Source organism: Triturus cristatus, chromosome 7 (assembly GCF_964204655.1).
Source record: "Triturus cristatus chromosome 7, aTriCri1.1, whole genome shotgun sequence".
In the NCBI taxonomy this organism is placed as follows: domain Eukaryota; kingdom Metazoa; phylum Chordata; class Amphibia; order Caudata; family Salamandridae; genus Triturus; species Triturus cristatus.
In genome coordinates, this window is record NC_140590.1 from 1,322,608,332 (window position 1) to 1,322,633,287 (window position 24,956).

At 46.5% G+C, this 24,956-nt stretch overlaps 1 protein-coding gene across 4 annotated transcripts in view; it reads left to right on the forward strand.

Annotated features, from left to right (window-relative positions):
* LOC146811957 (uncharacterized) overlaps positions 1–24,956 on the forward strand; it is a 1,438,216-nt gene that overhangs the window by 972,677 nt on the left and 440,583 nt on the right. Inside the window, exon 12 of one of the 4 annotated variants that reach the window (XM_085618933.1) lies at positions 2,971–3,056. The exons of the other annotated variants lie outside the window; for them this stretch is intronic. Within the exon in view, the coding sequence (XP_085475059.1) occupies positions 2,971–3,050 (80 nt within the window). The 3' untranslated portion in view covers positions 3,051–3,056. Of the gene's footprint in view, positions 1–2,970; positions 3,057–24,956 lie in introns of those variants that run through there. 4 annotated transcript variants of the gene reach the window in all.

Genomic DNA, 24,956 nt, shown 5'->3' on the forward strand with positions numbered 1-24,956 from the left:
GATGTCAGGTGCTGAGGAGGCATTCATCCAGGTCTCTATCAGGAAGGCGATGTCGGGGGAGGATGTCGAGCAGGTCCCAGTTCGACGGCGTGTTTGCGTGCGGAGCGAGTGTTCAGTAGTATGCATCTGAGGTGGTTGCGTCCTGTCACAGTGGGCGGTTTGGCGCCTAGGAGGCTGGTGAAGCTGCAACTCCAGCAGGAGAAGGGTTCTTTGGTGTGCTTTGGGGCAGCCAGGAAGCAGGTGTTTGCAATTATTTGTGGCTAAAGTCGAATCTTGGCCATGGTGAGGAGCGATGGAGAGGTTACTAATTGTTATGGGGCATTGGGGAAGGCATGCCTTCTAGCTTGCACAATATCATCCCTGATCACAGACCTACAGCCTCTCACATGCCTTATCCAGTGGATTGCTATATTCCTAAGAGAGTCCTTGACTTCATACCTCTGAGTGAGAGTTTTCAGGACGTTGATCATATAAATTTTGTTGCTAACTTGGGGGAATTGGCTCACCTCTCTCACTAGATACTGTCTAGGGTTACTCCTTGGCAAGGGTTACCTACTATAAGGTATTTTATGTTATTCAGGAGGGCCCTTAGGTATATGCGGTAGCTCCACCGGCTTTGTCAGTGGATCACTGGAAGTATCTATTTCTGCAAAGCTGCGATTTGAACTTTCAGTGCTAGCTCTTGGCGGAAGCTGGCGAGACCCTACAGGGACTGCAGGTATATCCTTGACAAAGGGACTACCAAGCGGTGGGGCCAGGAGATTTAATTGAGGGTTAGCACTCCCGTCTATTGTAATGAGAATGTTAACCTGACCTTTGAGTTCACCTATTATAGCGTTCAAAGCCCTAATTTCTGCTCTCAGGACATTAACGATCCTAAGGACATCAATGTCAGGCTTAAATTGCCCCTTAGGTGGTATTTGATCGACCCCCACACCCACTCACTCCCTATCCTTCCCAACTTGTGAGTTATCTACCATAGCTGAAAGTGGTGCAAATCTATTGCTGCAGGTGAGGCCTAAACTAGGGGAGCCTTGGGTCAGCAAGGTAGCCGGACTAATCACCTTGGTGTCGGTTCATTTTGGAAAATCAAGCCTAAGAGTTTGTGCATTGTACTTCCTAAATATGTGGGGAATGCGTGTAGGCGTTCTAGAGGTTGCTGGTAATGTGCGAGTCTTGGGGTTGAGGTGGGCAGTGGACTTTGGTGGATCTAAGATTTCTTCACATTCAACTAAACGATTATCTACTCTATCAGGTACACAGTTCCTCCATGTGTGCTTCCAGGTCATTTTTAGCCCCTTTTGTTTAGGCGCCCACTTTTCCGGAACCAGCCTACGCAACTTTTCTTTTCCCCCGGGCCGGATTGGTGAGAAAACCAAGAGGCCTACTTTTTTTCGAGCAGGAGTACAAATACGATACCAATGTTCTCTTAGCGCCAGCTACTCATAAACATCCAGTACCTTGCAAGACTATAGGACAGATCTTAGAAGGGGATGTCCCAGCCTCTTCTGGGCTATGCTGGGCCTGGACAGGCACAGATTTTCAGGGGGCTCCATAGGTGGCCCCCATGCCCAGATGCGCACGGCCAGGGGGAAATGGGGCCCTGTTAAGGGGCCCCCAATGTTGCTTTCCGGCAGCCTTTCCATGTCGGAAAGCCCAACATGGAAAGGCTGATGGAAACTGGCATCTTAATTTCTACGGCGGAAATGCCATTCTTAAGGGATTATGAGGAGCTGTCGATCCAATTAATGAGCTCCATGAGCCCATCAGAAGGTGTCGGTTGGTCCCTCTGACTGCTGCCTCTGACCGCACGCATCCTAATGCATCAGTTGGATCACAGCAGTAGTTGTGGTTCGGACCGCAACGTCCAAACCGCATCGAGGCTCTAAGTGTGCTACCACTTCATGCTTCAGGTATGTATTTATTTGAAGTGATAGTTTTTAAACATAATTTGGGAAACAATCCTGCCCGCCCCTGATGACAATGCAGTTAATGAACTAAGAGGCAAGTCAGCTGTCATGTCTTTCCTATAAGTGGCTAGATTAGTATTATATATTGAGCAAAGGTTTAGTCTATTAGAGCAAATAAGTGTTTTTTGTACAGCAGATATGCTGAACTTGCATACTTGTAGGTGCTCTCATATTTGATAAAGAAGAAAATGGGGGCTCAGTGAATTAATTTATTTGCCTAGGACCGCATAATTTATAACCAGTTTGTGGGTCAAGAGCATTATAATTAGGTTGAATAGCTTATTTAGCTCATTAGACTTGAAGGTCTAGTAACAGTTTGATGATTTTTTTAGGCCTGCTACTGAAGGAAGCAGACAAAAACTGTTGCTAATTTCAGTTTACCCAGGATACCCAATCACTTGGAGGGGTTATTAAGGCCTCAAACATTATTTGTGTGTTCAGTGTGCTATGGTTAATGGCCATAGTGTGATAGTTGTGTGAAATGTCAGGCTACCTTTTCATAAAACTCTAGGTAAGATGGAAGTGCGAAGCAACAAGTAGTTTCCGGTTTATAACTTCCCCTCTAGTACTAGTTTTCCCTAAATGTAAAACAATGACCAAGAATGCCCAACATTGGGCCAAACAAAATAGGTAACTGATAACAAACATGCGTACAAACACTTGAGTGATGAAGGGTGGGTACTCTCCGGTGCCCACAAAAACAGATTTAGACTAGTGAATGGTTTTAAAGAAGATGAAATTGATCCAGACCTCCCACCCAGCCTCTGAAGGAGTGCAAGGTTCCAAGCTGCAGTTGGTTCCAAAGCAGGACAGGTCCACTCCTGCCTAAGTGCGAAACAAACACAGATTGCTCTGCCTGGCCTGCTTGTGCTGTTTGCCCTCATCATTCGAGTGCCAAAGATGTTCTAAAAACATCATGAACAAAACAGTCCTGAGCACCAAATTTTATCCAAAACTTGATAGTCCACGCAAAGTTGTCATCGTTTTTTCTTTATTTCAGAGCTTCATATATATCCAGCAAAAGCACAACACAAACTTGTATCCAACAGATGTTTCATCTTGCTGTACCTCAACCGATGACTTCATTAGGGCCTAACAAAATTAATACTGGTAAGTCTTCCATCATAAAGTAGTGTGTATCCTTCATTCCTAAGTACAGATACTATCTAGAAGCCACCATATCTTATTCTCAAAACTCAGCCTTTTAGTCCATGACCATATCTATGATCCAAGTCCAAATAACCAAATTGTTTCTCAATATATTCCTAGTGAAGCGGCAAAGTGGGTCCCGTCCGTGCAGTTTCGGACTGTTGGAAGACTTACCTGGATTAATTTTGTTAGGCACTGGTGAAGTCATCGGTTGAGTTACCGTAAGACAAAACACGTGTTGGCTACGAGTTGGTGTTATGTTGTCAATTATTGGATCAGATGTTAACACATGCCAGTGTTTTCTCAAGATTGTTCTTAGACGGGGGAGGAGCCTAGCGCGCAACCAAGATGGCCGCGTAGGTGCGAGGCTCCCGAGGACCTCCGCGACCTCCTGAATTAATCCTGGCGATATCCTGTCCTTGTTGAGGGGACTGTGTCGGTGAACCCGAGCTGAGGCGCCACCCGTTTTTTGGGCTCGAATCGGACCCCGAACACCGGTGGGAGCATCGATTGAAGGTTGCGGCCTTCTCCTCGCCGGCCCCCCGGATTGGAGTAGTGGGGCGATCCGGGGACGAAGTGAATAACAGCGGCGAGCGGGGCTGGGCGACTCGCGTACCCCGCACTTTCACTTTCGCTTTTGCGCCCTCCTTGCCTCAGGCGGGGTCGGGCTGCGGGGCGGGGTGCGGTGGTGTTGCCTCGTCCAGGTGCCCGGCTGACCCGCCGGCGGTGGGTTGACCCGCGGCCCGGTGGTCGCCCCCGCCCCCCCCCTGACACCCGTGATTTGGTGTGGCGGCCCGTTCGGAGATCTTGGCACGACGGTGGAAGGGCCAGCATGTCCACCAAACAAGATGGCGACCGGGCGAAGATGAAGACAACCCGCCGTGGCACGGCGCACCAGGCCAATAGTATGGATCGCTACACGCTCCAGAAGGGTTCTCCGGAGACATCGCGGTCATCCCTGGTGGGCCCGACGGAGGCGCCTGCCCAACCGGTGGATCTGACCCTCCGGGACGTCATGGGCGCCATCGCAGAGATGAAGGCCTCAGTGGACCAGCGTTTCGATACCTTGGCGCAAAAAATTGACTCGGTCCTGGTGGATGTGGGCCTTGTGAGGGCAGACTTGTCAAAAACGAACGACCGAGTTGACTCCCTGGCCCACACCACAACGAGCCTCACTACGGACGTGGTGGCCCTCCAGAAGGAGGTGCGCCGGCTTGGCCAGGCGAGCGCCCTGATGGACCGGCGACTGGAGGATTCCGAGGGTCGGGCCCGGAGGAACAATGTTCGCATTATTGGTGTGCCGGAGGGCCGAGAGGCGGAGGCGGCAGATCTCTTCGTGGAAGAACTGATCCTGACCCATCTCCAGCCCCGGGGGCTGAGTAAGCTTTTTGCGGTGGAGCGTGCCCACCGGGTCCCTGGGGGCCGCCCTAAGACCGGTGCACCGCCGCGGCCTATTATTGCCCGGATTTTTAATTTCCGGGACAGAGACGCCATCCTCCAGACCTCCAGGCAACAGGGACCGGTCAGGCTGGATAACATGGATGTACACTTCTACCCAGACTTTACTCCGGCGGTCCAGAAGCAGCGACAGAGCTTTCTTGGTATTAAACGTCGCCTAAGGGACCTAAACCTCAAGTACTCAATGCTCTTTCCGGCTAAGCTGAGGGTGGAGGTGGATGGCCGTACGCACTTCTTCGACCGGCCCGAGGTGGCTGGGGACTGGTTAGATACTTTGCCTGGAGATCGGGGTGGGGGGGCGCGGCTGGCGGGGAGGGCCCGCCGGATCAGAATTGAGGGGTGACTGTATAGGCCTTGCTCTGGATATTGTTCCTTTACCATATATTGCTTTCGTATGTTCCCCTCCCATGGAGGTCGGGTGGGGTCTGCTGGGGGCTTCCCTCCTCCTCGGGGGGACTAGTTAGTACTTAGCTATGGGGCGACAGGCACACTGCACTTTGGGGGGGCTATCTGGGCTCATGCAGGGGTGCAGGGAGGGGGGAGTTCTGTTGGGACCGGGGGGTGGGGGGGGGTGTGTTGTTTGTTAGCACCGCAAGGCAAACCCGCAACTGTTTTGTTGTTTTTAAGATGCTCGGTGGGGGGCGACCGATTGTTTTTACGTATGATGGGGGGGTAGGGATTTGATTGTGTTGTCATGGAATGTCAACGGCCTGGGGGATAGGATTAAGCGTGGTGTGGTCCTGCAGTATTTAAAACGTATTTCTCCAGATGTTGTCTTCCTGCAGGAGACACACCTTATAGGTAACATCTTTCATGCAATGAATCGGCGGGGATATCGTTTGGCGGCCCACTCCGGCTTCACTTCGGGCTCGCGGGGGGTGGGTATTATGGTCAAGAACTCGCTCCCGTTGGAGATTGACGAGGTGCGCCATGATGAGAGGGGACGCTACACTGTTCTGGTGGGGCGACTGGAGGGTAGAGTGTTTATCTTTATATCAGTGTACGTCCCGCCTGGGTTACAAGCCACTACATTTGCGGACCTGGGGCGCCTCCTTCTGGACCTTCCGGGTGGCCTGTTGGTGGTTGGAGGGGACTTTAACGCGGTTGCCTCTGGGTCTATGGATCGCCATCCCCCTAGGGACCTCCCCCGGGCACAGGCGTGGCTGCCCGGCCTTTTAGACACGCTGGGCCTGGTGGATTGCTGGCGCTTAAAGCATCCCGTATTGCAACAGTACACCTTCCACTCGGGGGCCCATGGTAGCCTCTCGCGGCTTGATTACATCCTTGTCCCGGCGGCCCAGGCAGGGAGGGTGGGGGAGGTGCGCCATTTGGCACGGGGTATCTCAGACCACTCCCCATTGTTGTTGCATTTCGATGTCTTCCCGAGGGGGGATGGCAGGGTGGCCCCGATCAATGCATGGTATTTGCGCGACCCCACCATTCGTGCCGACTTGATCAAATCCTTACAGCGCTATTTCGATGAGAATGTGGGGTCGGTCCCGTCTGCCATCTCCCTGTGGGAGGCTTTCAAGGTGGTTCTTAGAGGGGAGGCCCTCTCCTTTATTTCCAATGCCCGGCGGCGCGAGCGGGAGGAGGTGACCCGGGTTGAGGCCGAGATTGCAGAACTGGAGGGTGACCTGGGGAGCGGGGTAACAGACGCCAAGTTGCATGCTTTGCACTTAAAGCAGGCGGCCTATCGGGCCCTCGTCGCGGAGGCGGCCAGGGGCCTCAGTAGAGAGCAGCAGGGGCGATTGTATGATGTGGGTGACAAGGCTGGCAAATTGATTGCGTGGTTGGACAAGAGGGAAAGAGCGAGCCGCGTGGTGCCTCTGATTGAGAGCGTGGATGGTGTGTGCGTCACTGAGCCGGAAGCCATTGTCTCCTGCTTCGCGGATTATTTCCGCGAAGTCTACTCCCCGGTTTCTCCCTGCTCGGAGGAAGATTCCCATGCCTTGCTTCGGGACATCGCACTGCCCTCCCTTACGGTGGAGGACAGGGATTCGCTGGATGCCCCGCCCACCTCGGACGAAATTGCCTCGGCTATTCGCTCGGTTGCATCCGGCAAGGCCATGGGCCCCAATGGTATTCCCATTGAGCTATACAGGCTACGCCCGGATGTGTTGGCGCCCCACCTGCGCGCGATGTTCCTTGCGGCCCACTCGCAGGGCTCCCTCCCGCCGGACCAGCGTCTGGCTACAATTGTGGTGATCCATAAGGAGGGGAAGCCCCGTGAGCGGGTCACATCCTATAGGCCGATTTCGCTTCTGAACGCGGAGCCCAAAATCCTCGCCAAGGTGTTGGCCAACCGGTTGGTTGGCGTGGTGGGCGATTTGGTCCACCAAGACCAATCGGGCTTTATACCACACCGCAACACGGCGCTTAATCTGCGGCGCTTACACGGGGTGCTCGCGCGTGTCCCATTTGTGCGGGAGCCGGCCATCCTGGCGTCCTTGGACGCCACCATGGCGTTTGATACGCTCAAATGGCCATATATCTGGGCGATGCTGGCGAAGTTTGGGTTCGGCCCGGGTTTCGTCAGCTGGGTCAAATTGCTATATTCGGGCCCGTTGGCGCAGGTGGTGGTGAATGGGCGAGTATCTGCCCCATTCGCGCTGGGGCGGGGCACGCGACAGGGTTGTCCCCTGTCGCCTCTCCTGTTCGCCCTGGCCATGGAGCCCCTGGCGGAGTGGTTGCGGTGGCACCCTTCTATCCGTGGTCTCCGCTGGACCCCCGAGCATGAGGACCGCGTGTCCCTCTATGCTGACGATATCCTCTTGTGTCTCGCCTCCCCGCGCAAGTCACTGATCGTCCTGGTTGATGTTTTGCGCTCCTTCGGTCGCAACTCAGGCCTGGTCATCAACTGGGCGAAATCCTGTGTCTATGTGCTTTCCGGGGAGGTCCCGGTCTTGCCACGGGATTGTCCGATCCAGATTGCCTCCCAGGGTTTCCGGTACCTGGGTATATATATCACTCTTGACCCGGAGGCCCGCTATGAGCAGAACTTGTTGCCCCCCCTCCAGCGTCTGAGGGAGGACGTGGTGCGCTGGCGGCGTCTGCCGCTCTCGCCGCTCGGCCGAGCGGCCTTATTTAAAATGATGTCCCTGCCGCGCTTCCTCTACGCCCTCCAGAATACCATGGACCTGGTCCCGGCACGCTATTTTCGCGAGGTGGAGGGCCTCCAGCGGCGTCTGTTCTGGGACGGGAGGCCGCGTATTGCTCTGGCTAAATTGACGCTCCCGTGGTACGATGGAGGGGTCGCCCTCCCGGACATCAAACGGTATTACTGGGCCTCCCAACTAGCTGCAGTTAATCATGGCCTTTACGGGCCCGCCTTGAACCCGGCATTTGAGATGGACAGGACGCTTCTGCCCGGTGGCGATTATAATCGAGCGCTCTACTCTGGCGCGCCCGACTCCCGTTTGACGGGACCGACGCGTGTCATGGTGCGTGTCTGGCACGCGGCTAATGCAGCTATGGGGTGGAAGGACCGTTTGACCCGAGCGTCTCCGCTGTATGCATCTGAGAGGTTGGGCTCCCTGTGGACGTCGAAGGGCTTCGAGAAGTGGGACACGATCGGAATCAGCACGGTGGGAGATCTCTGGACGAGGGGGGGATTCAAAACTTTTGAGACGCTGCAGGCGGAGTTTCAGCTGCAGGGCAGTGAGTACTTTCGGTACCTACAGGTCCGCCATGCGCTGGGCTCCGTCTTCCCGGATGTTGCATCCATTCCGGAGTCTTCCCCCCTGGAGGACAGAGTGCTAGATGGCCATGTCCCGGACAGCACGATCTCCCTCATATACAAAAAATTGATTAACGATAGATCGTGTCTGCTGACTAGTCTCCGCGAGGCTTGGGTTGCCGACGGGCTGGAGCTGGACGACGAGGATTGGATCTCCGCGGTGGCCTCTCCGAAAGAGGTGGCCATCCCGGCTCGCCTTCGTTTCGTCCAGCTCAAGATCCTTCACCGGGTCTACGTGACGGGGCCAAGGCTTTTACGTATGGGTTTTGCTGGTGATGGAATGTGTAAGCGTGGCTGTGGTGCGTTGGCGACTTTCATGCATATACTGTGGGAGTGCCCGAAGGTGGAGCGATTCTGGCGTGGTGTGCATGAGGTTCTACGAATGGTTACGCGTGTCGCGCTGCTGCCTGAAGCGAGGAGATGCTTGCTGAACGTCTGGGAACCAAATGACTACTCGGTCCCGCAGGCGCGGTGGGTGACTCTGGGATACATGATAGCCAAGCGTGATATTGCCCAATTGTGGGGATCCCAGAGGCCCCCTGCGGTGTCGGCCTGGAAAGAGCATATGGATTGGTGTATGTTTCGTGAAAAGGTGGTGTATGTGGCGAGGGGTAAGCCTGGGGCGTGGATGAAACTCTGGGGCCCCTGGAACGCCTACCGCGGGGGTATTTGTGAGCCGCCGCTGCTACCGGCGGCCTCGCCGGCTCCGTCTCCCTAGATGGCGCCCCTCCCTTGGCCGCGGGCGCGCGGTCCCCCAGTCCCTGATCTACTCCCGTCCCCCTCTTCAGAATTTTGCTGCTGGTTTGGATCCCCCACTTATGGAGCACGTGTTGTCACTTTGGATTGAGGGTTGCCTTGCGGTTGTGGTTTGTTTACGTTGTTTTGCGTTAAGAAAATGGAACCGTACTGTGGGCATGGAGCTGTGAGGCCTGCACCATTGATCACTCCTGTCTTCCTACTGTGCACCGCTGAGAAAGTTTTTTGCTGTATGTATGTAATATGCTTTTGATGCTCTAGCGGCCGGCCGTGTGGTTGTAGGCCCATACCTGTAACTTCTATAAACTGCAATAAACGGTTTCCAAAAAAAAAAAAAAAAAAAAAAAAAAGATTGTTCTTAGACCAGATGCATCATTAGAAAAAGTCGTAATCAGCCGGGAAATTAACAACTGCCCTTTACCGAAAACCGACGGCAGGAAATAGCATCCTCCATGCCTCTAGCGGTCATCCTGAAAGGTTGAAAAACAGCATTCCATACGGCGAATTCCTTAGATTAAAACAGAACTGCTCAAGACAATGCGATTTTGAGCAGGCAGTGAAGAGCAGTTTCAGGCGATTTGAAACCAGAGGTTATAATAGTAATCTCTTGGAGAATACTTTACAACGAGTCAGACAGCTACCCAGGGAACAAATTTTAAAACAAAAACAAACCAACAGATCAACGGAAGGTCAATTCCGGCTGATTACGACTTTTTCTAATGATGCATCTAGTCTAAGAACAATCTTGAGAAAACACTGGCATGTGTTAACATCTGATCCAATAATTGGATCTGATGTTCCGCTGACTCCCAAGATTACGTTCAGAAAAGCACGATCTTTCAAAGATAATCTGGTGCATAGTCATTTAGATCCAATTCCCCGAAAACAGGGCACCTTGAAAGAGATGAAAGGTTTCTATCCTTGTGGAAAATGCAATGCCTGTGCCTTCAGTAAGAGTCTTAAGTTACAAGGTGAAAGGCTTAAAAAGAGGGAAGACTATCACCAAATTTTTGACCTGCCAAACCTCACATGTGGTATACTGTTTGAAATGTCCATGTGGACTTATGTATGTTGGCAGCACCATACACAGTGTTACGATCAGAATTTTAGAACACATGCGAGCCATAGCGAAGAAAGATTTCAACTACCCTGTAGCACGGCATTTTGCCATAAAACACAGTAGCAATAGGGACCTTTTGCAGTTTTTTGCCATTGACTGTGTTCCAGTACATGCCAGAGGAGGGGTAGAGTGTCAAGACTTAGACGACTGGAATCGAGATACATAATCGACCTCCAGACAAAAACCCCATATAGGTTGAATTCTGGAGAGGAATTGATAGTACATCTAGGGATCTAGAAGTATGTATTCCAGCAGCCATTGTTAGTATAGTAATGCAATAGATTTTTTCGACAATGTATGATCTTTGGGCAAACTATTATGTATTCGTGTCTCTCTCTTTCTCTCTCTTTCCTTTTCTACAAATGCTGACTGTCCATTATTGTATATCTGATTTGATAATATCAAGCCGATACACGGCTTTTATGAAGGGTTTAGCAACCGTCTATTTCTTCGGTTGTTAACTGCCGATCCACGGCGTAGTGATTTGAATACGGGTTTAATTGCATTAAGCACAATGAATTGATTGTTTTACTTGTGTTTGATTTGCCTTTCTCGATTTCGTTTTTGTATATAACATTAATGACAAACGAGGATTTGACGATTTTGTCAAAATATAGGCCAGCGCGCTTTAAGTGATATGCATTGATCGTTGCATTCATGATTGACCCGACTCCTTTGCTTGTACATTTGTGTATAGAACATTTTTGTATATAACATTTAATGAAATAGCAACTATTTGACCCTTCAAAGATGGCGCTTAAGATTTATCGGCCGCCATTCCCTCTGACTACCTTTATGTTTACAAAATAATCACGTGTTTATAAATGAGCACCCTGTGATGAATTGAGCAACAACACTGATGAAGGACTAGCTCCGAAACGCGTTTGTTGTTTTTTCCGTAATAAACGAAGCTGCCAAACAACTCTCTTGTGAGTGCTCAAGATTCCTTTTTCTAATCTGGGAGGAACCTGGGAGCGTGAATATATATATATATATATATATATATATATATATATATATATATATATATATATATCTAGATATATGTGTCTGGGTTGCCACATTCATCACGCCAGTCTGACCGGGACCGACGGTTGTTGCGGTGGGAACTTCTCTATTCTCATGTACAGACCCAGGATGTGATGTGCTGTATGTCAACAGAATAGAGAAACGGTGAACTGTGCGCCAGGGAACTTTGTACACGGGTAGGGTAGGGGCTCTATAGTTTGGAACAGGAGGCCTCGCAGCGAGAGGCTGGCTGTGATTTTAGGTCAGACAAGCCTAGAGCCTGCTGTTCAGTAAAGATGGGTGCAGAACTTTGGTCAACTTAACAAAAGGCCTACAGATCAGGCTGGCAGGGCCTACCTAGTGGTTCATACTGGCTGAGTGACAAGGATGGCCCTGGGCATTTGTTATATAGTAAAACAGGACCCTCCGGTCAATTTAACACGGCCTACAAATTAGGCTGGCAGGGCAAGGACAAGGGTCTCATACCTCAGGTGTGGAAAGAACGGGCCTGGGGTACCCTATGATAAAAAATAGACCCTCTCTCATTCCCTCATCTTGTTCATTCTTGAACAAAATCCTTACAGCATACCTTTCAGGTCTTTGAGGTTTTTGGTAATGGTAGCAGACTGCATTCAGTGTAGTCCTATTGTTGTTACTTCTACAACTTCTATAAGTGCTAAGTTATTCACATTCCCTGTTCTATCCTTGCTCTCCCTTTGCTAATTATGCTTTTCTCAGGAGGTACGACCGCTACGTACTCGGTGTGCTTACTGAAGAGCATATTGTACATTAGGACAGACAGGTATTACATTATAACACATGCTGCTTTCTGTGTGGGAGGCCGGTGTGTGAAAACATAATATCCTGCCCTGTCAACTGTCCCCCTGTCCCATCTTTATCAATGGCTATTTATTCAATTTTATACAATATATCTTTTTCATTTAAGCAGTATCTCAGGTAAAACACTGTGATCACAATACACTATAAGGAGCGTAGTCATTACAATGGTAGCAATGGGGGTCAATGCGGCTAGTAGCACCCATGATCATTTTCTCTAATTGTTCTGAATGTCTTGAGCAAGTCTTGAGGCATTGTTCCAATCGTTGGTACGTGTGGCTAGTGTTACTAGTTGGAGGAATGTCTTATCTTCTGCTGTACTTGTACTCTTTTCAAAAAAGTCTGCTGAGTAATAATGTAGAGCCCCAGAGATGATACCTGTAAACAGAAAAAGTAACCATTGGTGCCTGTCTTCAAGTAATTTGAGTGGTTTGAAAGCACTTCTATTACTTAGGCACATTCGATATGAAGAAAACAAAGTGACGAAAAGGTAAAGATGTCTTGTTGTCACAACTTGTAGACTGAGGAGTTGGGGCATTGATATTTCCAGATGTTCTTTAGGTGATGTATCCTTGGGGCCCGCTTACACACTTTTCCTTTCTCTGCTCTGTACCACGTGCAACCCTTCAGGATGAGCTTGGGATACCATTCCCACTTGGTAGTTTCTGTGGAACACATGTAGTTTCTGTGTGGCTCCTTGCCCCTTGCACAACCCCTCAATCACGTGAGATGAACGTCGGTCCATTGTCAGAACCCAAAAGCATAGGTACTCAAAAGCGCGGTGTGAACTCTTTCAGGAGGCATTTGGCAACAGTTGGTGCATTCGCTGTTCTTGCATTGGTATGCCTCAGTCCATGTGCTGATCATGCACACAATAACCAACACGTACTTGTAGTTTTAGTTGGGGGGGTATGTTGATGAAGTCCATTTCATGTGGGGAAATGAAGTGGCCTGGGGCAGTGGAAATACAGCATTAGGAAAACAGTCTGATCTTCCCATCACGTCCTACAAGTGATGGACCATGAGAAGACGAGCCATGGGAGCAAGCATCATCGTTGGTAAACATATCTTTCCATTTGGGCCTATTAATATCCCTTTTCTGTTTACATACATCCTCCTCTGTTCCCTTCTTCCTTTCCTTCCACCCAGCCCTCTCAATAATATATTTAGTGTCATAGTACATATCATCATATATCATATGGAGCAGAAGCAATTTGAACTATTGTGTACTCACAATCAGTTAATGCTATTCTTTTTTGTACATATGCATAAATAAATTCTTTACCAATTGATACATAGTCCTTGGAGGAGGCGTGTACAGCATATTCTACAATTGAAACTTTGGTAGCAACAGGTCTTGCAATAGTTGAGCTATTAATGGTTCACGCTGCATGTGTTGTCCAGCTGAGGTAAGGAGGGAACTCCAAATGAAGGAAAGAACCTAAAAACTATATTGGCATCCCTGTACAAGACTTTAAAAAGAAATTCATTATCTCCAAAAGCAAAAGAAGAATTAAAACATTGTACTATAGTTTGATCCAACAGCAAATACAGATGAAAATCTCTGTCACAGTAACACCTTGAGAAATCAAAACACTCAAAGTTGTCAAACTGTGCCCAGGGATGTGTGATTCCTATAGCCCCACGCCCAGGACACATTCTTTGAGGTCAAGGGCAACAAGTTTTCATGTGTATTTTGTCCTTGGGACAAGTAGGCCCAACCCCTACAGCACAAACCCTTTGGCTGCCATTTTACAGTACCACATTATGGATCAGGGAAAAGCATAGTCTGCAATAAAGGTAATATTTGTGTCCATGTGTTAATGCTGTTCAAACGTGTATTTATCGTTCATTAATGCAAAGGCTTTATTATTAGGGTGAGCGCTCTAAGTAAATGTTGTAAGCTCAGACTGCACTACTGACAGTTGTTAGAGTATAAAAATGTGTACACACGTTTTCAATATTTAGCAATATGAGGAATGCTCTCAGTTTAGATGCAAATATTTGCAGATGCTTGATAGCAAGACTGATAATTCTTTGCTTTCAAAATAAAATGTTCACAAAAAAATGCAAAAACATTTCGCTAAACTACTGGAATAAGGTAGGTACCATTTATTTGCAACATAAAAATAAACAAGCATTAGTAAAGCCAATGAAATTATTGGTCAGCCTTTTAGTTTTGTCAATGCACAACTTGTTTTGGCAAAATTTTTGCGAAACCTCATTAGTGTGGGAGCTGCTGGGCCCTCACCATTAGAACCCCTTCCATGCGCGTGGAATTCCCACGCTGTGCGGGTGTTTCCATTAGTGGGCGGGGATTCGGACGGCCGGGAGCCGTCGTGCGCTCACGCCGACCGTGACACGTGACGGCTCCCGGCCGTCACGCGCATGGAAGAGGCTAACAAACATTGGCAAAAACAGAAATTGTTGTGGTCTAAAAAATCACACATTGCGCAGTAATTCCTGGCACTGGATAAAACAATTTTGTGTCGATATGCTCCTTGTGAAAGAACAGAATGAAGTCACGCACAGTGAAGCTAGCCAAGAGAGAGAGGGAGAGAGACAACATTTTATTAAACATAAAAGGTAATTGTTAACTCCAGACCCAATTAGGGGCCTAATTATTAAATAGAGTGCACCCATGTCCTTGGATTATGTGCAGATATACAACTTGTGAATTCACAAGACTACAGAAGTAGGCCAAGAAATAGTACTCCTAGAAAATATTTGTGAACTGCATTTAAGCATAAGCAAATATGCAGGTGTAGATTTGCTCAAGCGCAAATCTGAGCCGTTGCAAGTTCACTTTACCTCCAGCCGCTTTTAATTTTTAATTTTTTTGTGAGCCAGAACTGTTTCTTACTATTACCTTCAGCCCCAGCATGTCGATCTGCGGAAACGTGGCAACATAAGGGAATTGTTAGTATTCAAAGCCTACTATGGAAGGAGCCGTAACATAATCAGAGAGGCTATTTCAGAGCTCTTATATAATGACATTACTGCCATAATTTTGTAGCTGCATTACATGGCACAAAAGGGACAAGTTCATTTTGCTACAGGACAAGTATATTTAAGAAGCAACCTGCCCTATGAACAAGTAGATATTTCATTAAATTCCACCCCCTTTGTGCCAATCCCTGCACCTTGAAACCTATTTTCAAACACCCTGAAAGATTGCACCTATATATTAAAACACATATTAAATCTGTACACATTGTATCCTTGAAACATTATAATACAAAGCACAGTTATTCAATGCACACTATCCTTCTGTAGTGGCATATACTCATTACTAATGATCAATACATAAACATAATATAAACACAACATTACTACTTTTCCTATTACTCCTATCCTTTGTAGTCCCTGGTGAATGCACTGCATTAGAATGCATTTTAGCACATTCCACCTTACAATGTAATTTGTTACAACAATATTCTCTACAACTCTGAAGAACCTAGGAATGAAAAACATTAATATACATACACATTATTTCTTTTAGATACACATATAAAACAGCACTTCTCCTTGCGCCATTCAAATAGTCAAAACCCTTCAAGAACACACTGTACCTGGTGCTATTATATATATTTTTCTGCTGAAGTGAAGAGCAGAGAGGGACTGTTTCTATATCTATATATATATATATATATATATATATATATATATATATATATATATATATATATATATATATACACAAAAAAGAGAACTCTGGGTAGTTCTCAAGTTTAGGTGGAAAGCAGCTCCTGTATGGAGCACTCTCAACACCAGCGACACTCTAGATCTGCTCACCTCAAATGCCTGTTTATCGGCGTGGATGGCACTGTGCTAATCCTATGCTTAAAGATTTTGATAGAAAAACAGACATTTGAGGTGAGCAGATCTAGAGTGTCGCTGGTGTTGAGAGTGCTCCATACAGGAGCTGCTTTCCACCTAAACTTGAGAACTACCCAGAGTTCTCTGCTTCTTTTTTGCATAATTTATTCGTCACTCTATACCTGAAAGGGTATTTCTTTGACTTATACTGGGTGCTCCCTTGTGTCTGGACAAAGCTATACCTCTCTGAAGAGCTCTAATTAGAGCAAAACACTGTGTCAGGGGTTGCTTTTACTCATTTCAGGTTGGCTTGATTGGTATTTTAGCAACTCAAAGCTGTAATACTGTGCCTGGAGTGGTAATTGGCTTTTGTCATTTTACAGCTCGGCAAGGACAGCACTGTGCTATTCCTATGCTTAAAGACTTTGCTGTACAAATGGCAAAAGACTTTGTCCTTTTCTATCTCGGTGTGGATGGCACTGTGCTAATCCTATGCTTAAAGATTTTGATAGAAAAACAGACATTTGAGGTGAGCAGATCTAGAGTGTCGCTGGTGTTGAGAGTGCTCCATACAGGAGCTGCTTTCCACCTAAACTTGAGAACTACCCAGAGTTCTCTGCTTCTTTTTTGCATAATTTATTCGTCACTCTATGCCTGAAAGGGTATTTCTTTGACTTATACTGGGTGCTCCCTTGTGTCTGGACAAAGCTATACCTCTCTGAAGAGCTCTAATTAGAGCGAAACACTGTGTCAGGGGTTGCTTTTACTCATTTCAGGTTGGCTTGATTGGTGTTTTACCAACTCAAAGCTGTAATACTGTGCCTGGAGCGGTAATTGGCTTTTGTCATTTTCCAGCTCGGCAAGGACAGCACTGTGCTAGTCCTATGCTTAAAGACTTTGCTGTACAAATGGCAAAAGACTTTGTCCTTTTCTATCTCGGCGTGGATGGCACTGTGCTAATCCTATGCTTAAAGATTTTGATAGAAAAACAGACATTTGAGGTGAGCAGATCTAGAGTGTCGCTGGTGTTGAGAGTGCTCCATACAGGAGCTGCTTTCCACCTAAACTTGAGAACTACCCAGAGTTCTCTGCTTCTTTTTTGCATAATTTATTCGTCACTCTATGCCTGAAAGGGTATTTCTTTGATATATATATATATATACATATATATATATATATATATATACATATATATATATATATATATCTATATATATATATCCATCTGCTTGTGAAGATGGTGGTGTTCCTGTTGCGGCTGATCACCTGTCCTCATCCACTTTGGACTCAGAAATGATGGGGCCCTCCTCCTTCTGCCTGAACACCTGAGTGGAAAGAAACTTTGTAGCGCGTGTTAACTTATACAAATATATGTCTACTTTCATAATTTCAATGTCACTGTTAGGTCGAGTTGATGTGACTTATTGTTCAGTGAGAAGTATATGGGGCGTTAGGTGGTTGTCAGAACATTGTAATATTTGTGAGTGAAAACAGAGTGATCCATGGGCAATAAACTAATTTTGCTTTCTCTCAATTTATTCATTTTTTTATTTCCCTCAATTGTGGCTCTTATTTTGCCTGTTTTATCTTTAAGAAGTCCGTTCAGACATTGCTGAAAGTTGTTGCTGCCTTTACTTCATAATGGAGACATGGTCTAGCTGTCATCCAAACGTGTGGGAAAATGTAGTAGGCCTGAGCTTGTGGCATGACAAATCTTACCTGTGCAGTCTGTTCATTCTAAAAATTTTGCAAAAACCTCAAAACATCACTTAACTCCGAAAGCCGAAAGTGAACGAAGAACCAAAACATTGTACTCTAATAGTTCCCAGGAGATAGGAGACGAGAGGAAACTCGTAGTGGTCGAACTGCAAAATATATGCAACCACCTCTAAAGTCTGCAACTCTACTTTTAAAAGGCCTCTTCAAATCCACACCTATTATTCTGACAACATTGCGATACTGAGCATTGCTTACTCCTTGCATACCGTACTTTAACAATGAGATCTACTTTATATCCGCACGTATTATTTATTCTTTTGTATTTTCCTAGCACTGGGGCATGTGTGAAGGAAGTTGGTGTGGTGGCTACCTGTGGTAATTGGAGGAGAGTAGGATCTGCACTTATGTTGCCCCCACTTTTTTTGTGATGTTAACACTGGTTTCTGGCTATAGTCTGGCTGGGTCCCTGCTAATCAGGGCCCCAGCCTCTCTGTTCTCTCTCAACAACTTGGAGTGAATATTAGATGCACTAGTGATTGGATACTGTGGTACCTTATGAGCCCCTAGTATATGGTACCTTAGGTACCAAGGGCATAGGTACTTCACAGGCCTACCAGGGGTTGAAGCATGTATTATGCCACCCCTGGGAAGCAGACTAAATCTGACACCACAGGCCTGCTACTGCAGCCTGGGTGAGGTAGTGTTAGCACTCCTCACTGTGATATAGGTTCCCTATATCTCACCTTACACACACATATAAGCCTATCAGTCACCTCTAAGGCAGGCCCTATCAATCCTGAGGGCAGGGTGCTTGGTTTACATGTGAGGGGGTGCCTCTGCCTGAGCAAGGCCCCTCTGCAGCTCTCAGAGTCTATTCTCTGTAGCTGTTTGTGGATGCGGTTAAACCATATACTCTTAAATGCATTATAACCTCGCGGTAAATGCTAACTCTGGGATGGCTGCATCAAAACATGTCGTGTTTGGTGTCAAATGCTTTGGAATCATACCCCCACACCAGTAACTGGTGTGGGAGTATGATCCCACCCTTCTAGAGGGATCTAGAGGGATAGACATGTACCTACTGTGGAAACACGGTAGAATCCTGAAAGAGCCCTGGTATCACAAAATGGATGCCACCAGCACAGACACTGGGCTGCCCTCCTGCTGCTGACCGAAACTCACAGTGGAGGAGGCCCAACAATAGGCATACTGTCACAGGGAGGTGTCACCACCTTCCAGACAGGATTTAGTGTATTGGGGCTGGGTGGGTGCACACCTAGAGTACTTTGAAGTCCTGCACTGGGGGAGCAGTAGGCTCCTCTGTGCATATGCAGCTCAAACCGGTTCAGGGGCTACCTGTCCCTGCTCTGGCACAAAACTGGACAAAGGGAAGTGGGTCATAGGAGTGGTCATAGAGCTAGTCCCTCCCTTTCCTTTAGTATAAGATAGGGAACCCTTGCCATTGCAAACTAGATATCCCTGGACGATGCTCTGAAGAAGAATCCTGGACCTTCGACGTTCCACTACCTTTGGAAGACTGAAGAATCTCTCTTGGAGTCAAGGAGTGACTCCCCTGCTTGGCAGGCACCAAAACTTTGCATCAACAGTCGCAAACTTTCCCGCTCCCGCCGGTGTCCGAAGTCCATGCAACCACTGAAGTGGATTTCCTGACCTCTCGACAGCCATCGTGAGTCCCCAGCAAAGCTGAGGTGAGTGGACCCCACGAGTGATGAGGAACAGTAATACCCGGGTACCGTGCACTATTTTCGAGTGCAATCCCTTCACGACATTCTACGAACTTGTGCATTGGACCACGTGTGGTCCAAGCTTCCAGCACAATTTTCACAGAAGATCAGAGGCCTACCTTGTCCCGAGTGACCGTGGGCTCCTGTGAAGTGAATCCTCATGAGGCATATTTGCGATCCCTTGCCCATTGGCTTGTGGGTCCCCTGAAGACTTTTCTACAGAACCAAAGTGCTCCCCTGGTTGCTCCAGGCCTGCCCTAATTTACCCTTGCTTGGTGAGTCCCTCAGACCTTGCTGGTCTGCACCGCTGACTTTCTTCATATTCCACAAGACTTGCTTTTGCCAAGGCTTGTTGGCTCCAATCCAGTTGCCGACACCTCAGTAGGCTGCAGACTTTGTGGAACACTCCGAATCCAGCTCCTGGTCATTTGTCAACACCTCCTGGACCTCGTGGCTGAAGAGTCAAGACACCCGTGATCACCTGAAATCACCCGACGACTGTGGGCATCCATCTTCCTGGGCCTGGGTCACTGGCAAGTGACTTTGAACACTGTCTCCTCTGCTTTCAGGTCTTCTTTCTTCAGAATCCATCCTTGGATTCCACCGGACACTTCTCCTGTCTTCACAAGCAGCAAGTCTTCTTTGGCTCCCATTGAAAACAACGCCGCGACCCGACACCAAAAGACACCTATGCACCCGGCTTCCCTGGGTGAGGTAACTCGTGCACTCCAGTGCTTCTGTGTGTGTTGGCTCTAGAACTACTTACCTTGTAAGTGACTTGCTTGTAGACTCTCCCGAAGCACCCAAGAACTTTAAAATTCCAACCGCGACTTGCTCCATTGAAGTCTATTGGGATCCGCGGCTGTGTTCTCACACTGCATGCGTCTCCCGTGGGTCCTTTACTTACCTGCCTTGGGTGGATTAGTGAGGCCCCTGCACTTCTGAAGGCCCTAGGCCTTATCCCTTCTCAAGTCGTTCTTCTTATACCTCTTTTTTAGTGTATGGTCTGGTACGCCCTCTGGGCCCCAGCCATATAAGTACTTAATTTGTTGTGAACTGTTGATTTAAGCATATGTTCCTGACTTCTAATCTCATAAAGAGATTAGTAGAGTGTGTCTAGAAATAAATACATATATATTTTATATATATACCTGTGTGGTGTCCTTTCATTTGGTAATTCAAGAGATTATAACGTAAAACAAGCTGTTTTACATTCCTCAGAGACTTAGCCTGAAGGCTGCTCTCCACAGCTACCACTAGGATAGCTTTCTTTTAAAGGTTGTCTTAAACCTATCTACCATAAGAGTCGAATTGGACTGGTGCAAGATGGCCACTTTAACTAGTGACCAGCATATGCCAGGCCAACTTCTCACAGTAATCTATTCCTACAAATCTCTGGTTGTCTCATATTTTGAAGGCTGCACACAGCTGTGCGTATCCGAAAACGTATGCCTTACCTCCTCTCACCCATCTGCACATAAACACATACATATTCCTCAACTAAACTGCACAACGTGAAACCTGAAACACTGCATTCAATTTCGGCTTCCCACGTTACCAAATTGTGTGATTCTAGGCAACTTATTTCTCTTTTTTTTTTTTTACTTCCACAGCCCAACATATAATATATTTCTACACATACATATTTTTCCTCTCAATCTCATGTTCGTTGCCAACCACAGGAAGTCTCTTTCTTGTCTGGCTCAACGCCCAGAATCTGTGGTCGGCAGGAATGCTACTTCTGAAGGCAGCCCAAAAATCTGTTAACCCTTCAACACCATGCAATATCCAGACACGTATTGTCTTTAACTGTATGTAAAATATAGCTTATTTAAAAATAATATGGCTTTTTTATAAAGCACACGTTCACTCAGAATGGTATTGTGGCGCAAAATAGCAAATCTTTATTGTTCCCCTAACTCAATGGTACTCATTTTATCCAACTTGAAAAGATGAAAGACTGAGGAGACCTAGCAGCAATTGACGTGTGTCCAAGAAGTCAAACCATGGGTGTAGCTATCGTGCATTCCACATAAAAAAGGTGGCTGTGTGTTGTGGCGAGAAATGCATGCAAAAGCCTTCCTCCCCCTCTTACTACCACTTTACTGAATATTCAAGTGGGAGGATCCTTTACTATGGGTGCAAGCACGCCAGAAAGGTGAGATGAGAAGCGTGAGGTGTGACTGTCAAGGAACAGAATGTACTTAATTCAGTTTGTAACGAGTTAAAATAGGGGAGCCTATTTAAAACCGTGCTAAGAAAAAAAAAGACGTAACTAAGAGTCGTGAAGGCAGCTACTTGGAAGCTAGGCACAGTATTCACTGGATGCTCCGCGCACCAGTTGCGTGGTCTCTAATTGAACCTGTCTCAGTTAAAGTGGGTGTGCCTTGCACATACCCAGATGTTCCTGCTGATCACCTATCACTGCAGTGCACAAGAGAAGTTCACCTATATATAAAATCTCCTGTGGTACCACTGTGAGAGAAAGAGATGAGAAAGGCCCATAAGCCAGATAAGAGAGGGAGAGACGCAAAATGCAGACCGAGAGAAGGAAATAGAGTATAGCTATTAAAGTACACTGCATGTAACTAAAGAAGGCGGAGAACAAAGGACACTTTTTACAATGAAGAGAAAAAATTGAAAGGCGTTGGCTGCTGGCAGGCCTAAGATAGGAAACCACAATGTGATGTGATGAAGGAAAGTAGCTACCATTTTAGAAGCATGCAGTTGAAAATAAAATACACTGTTAATCTCAAGGCAATAAGATGCCTCCCATTCCTTGCAGAAATAAACGTTCAAACAATACAATTTACACCAAATAGGTAATCAAAATTTAAAACAAATGTGAGCTGCCAGACGCAGTCCCATAAACATGTATTTGTGGCACAAACTGAGAGATGCCAGACGCAATCTCCTGTCGCCGAGTACATGCTTCAAAATATAAATGTGAGGAAATATTTAAACAATTCGGGGTATATTGTTGTGCATTACGTGATCAGTTATCTGAAAATGACTTGTGCCAATTAACTGTGGTGCTGCGCCACATGGGTCAGACTGGGGGCTGGGGGGTCAAGGGGTAACTATATAGTACTATTTATTCACAAAAAGGCAACAGCTTTCATATATAAAAAAGTTACAATTCTAGTTATTATTGATCTCACTAAATACATAAAAGGTTGTTGCGCCAGGCACAGATGCTTAAAAAGACAACCACAATGCATGCTAAAAAAGGCCACAATAAAAGGATATTTGACCCTAAAATAATCGCACTTCAATTATACAAAATGTGAAGCATATTATGTACACGTCTATTTATATATATAAACCCACTGAACTATTTGCGCATTCTCCTCTGCTGGCCTAAATGCGTACAGAAGGATGTCTTAAAATAACATAGCAAAAAATAAAAATAAATAAACGTCTTTACATTTCATTTTAACACAGGAAGAGAACAGAAAACCACATCGGAAAGCCTTTTGTTCACAAACCATAATCACACAATACTCATGTTGACTGTCTTTGGAAATAGAAATATATACTGACAGTCCCTCACAAAAGCCAAGGAAGTCTGAGAAATGTTTGTCATAAATCCTCATGTGCCAGTCACAAGGCGTCCAGTGGCACATCTCATCCGGGACTCAGAACCGCTCCTGAGCCCGCAAAAAGCTGAGATTTACATCATGCAAACTCCTTGCCTTCCTCCACAGGCGTAAACTCTATCTCCGTTACACAAAATATATTTATATAATAGTAAAAAAAAACATAATGTAAGCCCTGAAAAACAATGCTTAAGCTAGCGAAAATATAATATCTAATACATCATCCCGGGGAAACCACTTCTTCTCTTCTTATAAAAGAGGCAACCGTAACACAAGAGGAAATTGTAACTCTGTTAGCTAGACAGATATGCATTCCGTCTTCTTTTTCAGGACTATTGACTGAAAGAAATCTCTCATCCCTGTCGATCTTTACAACTGGACAGAGGTATACCTTATCTCTATTTATAACAAAAAACCCACAATTGAACACTGAAAGATGCCAGACGCAATCTTCCCTTCCCTGTCAGTCCTTGTGACTAGGCAGAGGCCCCTCCCTGCATTCAGAGAGGCACATTAACAACGTATTTCTATTTATAAAAAGAAAACCACATAATTCAAACAACTTCCTAACGTCACCCTTTTGGCTCAGTCCACTACGCTGCACACATTTCCTCAGTTTGGGAATGTTCTTTTAATAAGCTAGACTAGCTAGACAGGAAAACTGAAACAACAAAAACAGATGTCCCCCGGCCGTTCCTCTAAGACTGTTCCCAAGAGACACAGCACATCAGGCAGCAATGACTTACCCGAGCGCTGTTCTCTGTGATCCAGTCAGAAAAGAGGCACGGAGGGTAGTCTGCGTCCGGGGTCCCAGTGGGGTTTCCTGTCATCAGCCAGTACTGCATATCACGTTGAGGTCACCACATGTTCGAGGGAGTTATTTAGGGGCAAAAGGGGCACCTTAACTTGAGGAGGGGTGCCTGGGAACTCTCGAACTAAAAATGAAGAAAACAGATATGTGAGTCATGGAAACTAAGCCAAAAGGTTTAACAGATTTATTTAGAAGGTGCAACTTCAAGAAAATTCAAGAAAAAGACATGAAAATACAAAATACAAATATAGTAACTTCGCATTCACATGAATCAGAAGGCATTTCTACATGGAAGCATTGAACTCGTTTGGAGAGACACTTCAAAAAACCACAAAGACACATTTATAAATGCATTATGAAAAACGTAAGTTAAATCAAGGAAAATGTTCTCAGAATGCAAAACACACTTGATCTAAAATACTGAGAATACTCACATACCTACCTAAAGCCTAAAAGAGAGCAGCTTTGCAAGTGTAATATAAGCTTTAAATTGTCAATAAGAAAACACCAATTTAGAGACAAAATAGCATAGAAAAATAGCATACATAGCATATACAGCAAATATATTGGCAAGTTAAATTGTATCTTAAAACCAAAAAACAAGAGCTCTTGGGGAGCAATAACACCCGCCTGCCATCTACTAACAGACGGGTGGGGTAGTCCGCCAAGAACTGTGTGGGCTTCCCTTTTATACTCTTTAGGGATATGAGAAGCACCTACAGTAACGTCATCTCACGCCACTTCTACCTACGTCAGTCACTTAAAGCATGGTCTGCAAATTTTGTCAGACGTGTTGTGTCTATCCTACTAAATGCGGAACGTAGACTAGGTGAAAGGTTATTTTCTCAGGCCAAGCGCTCGTCGTAAATTGCATAGGGCAAGCAGAAAATATGTAATGCAAAGGAATAAAATATATATATATATATATATAGATATATGTGTCTGGGTTGCCACATTCATCACGCCAGTCTAACGGGGACCAACGGTTGTTGCGGTGGGAACTTCTCTATTCTCATGTACAGACCCAAGATGTGATGTGCTATATCTCGACAGAATAGAGAAACGGTGAACTCTGCGCCAGTGAACTTTGCACATGGGTAGGGAGGGGGCTCTATAGTTTGGAGCAGGAGGCCTCGCAGAGAGAGGCTGGCTGTGATTTTAGGTCAGACAAGCCTAGAGCCTGCTGTTCAGTAAAGATGGGTGCAGAACTTTGGTCAACTTAACAA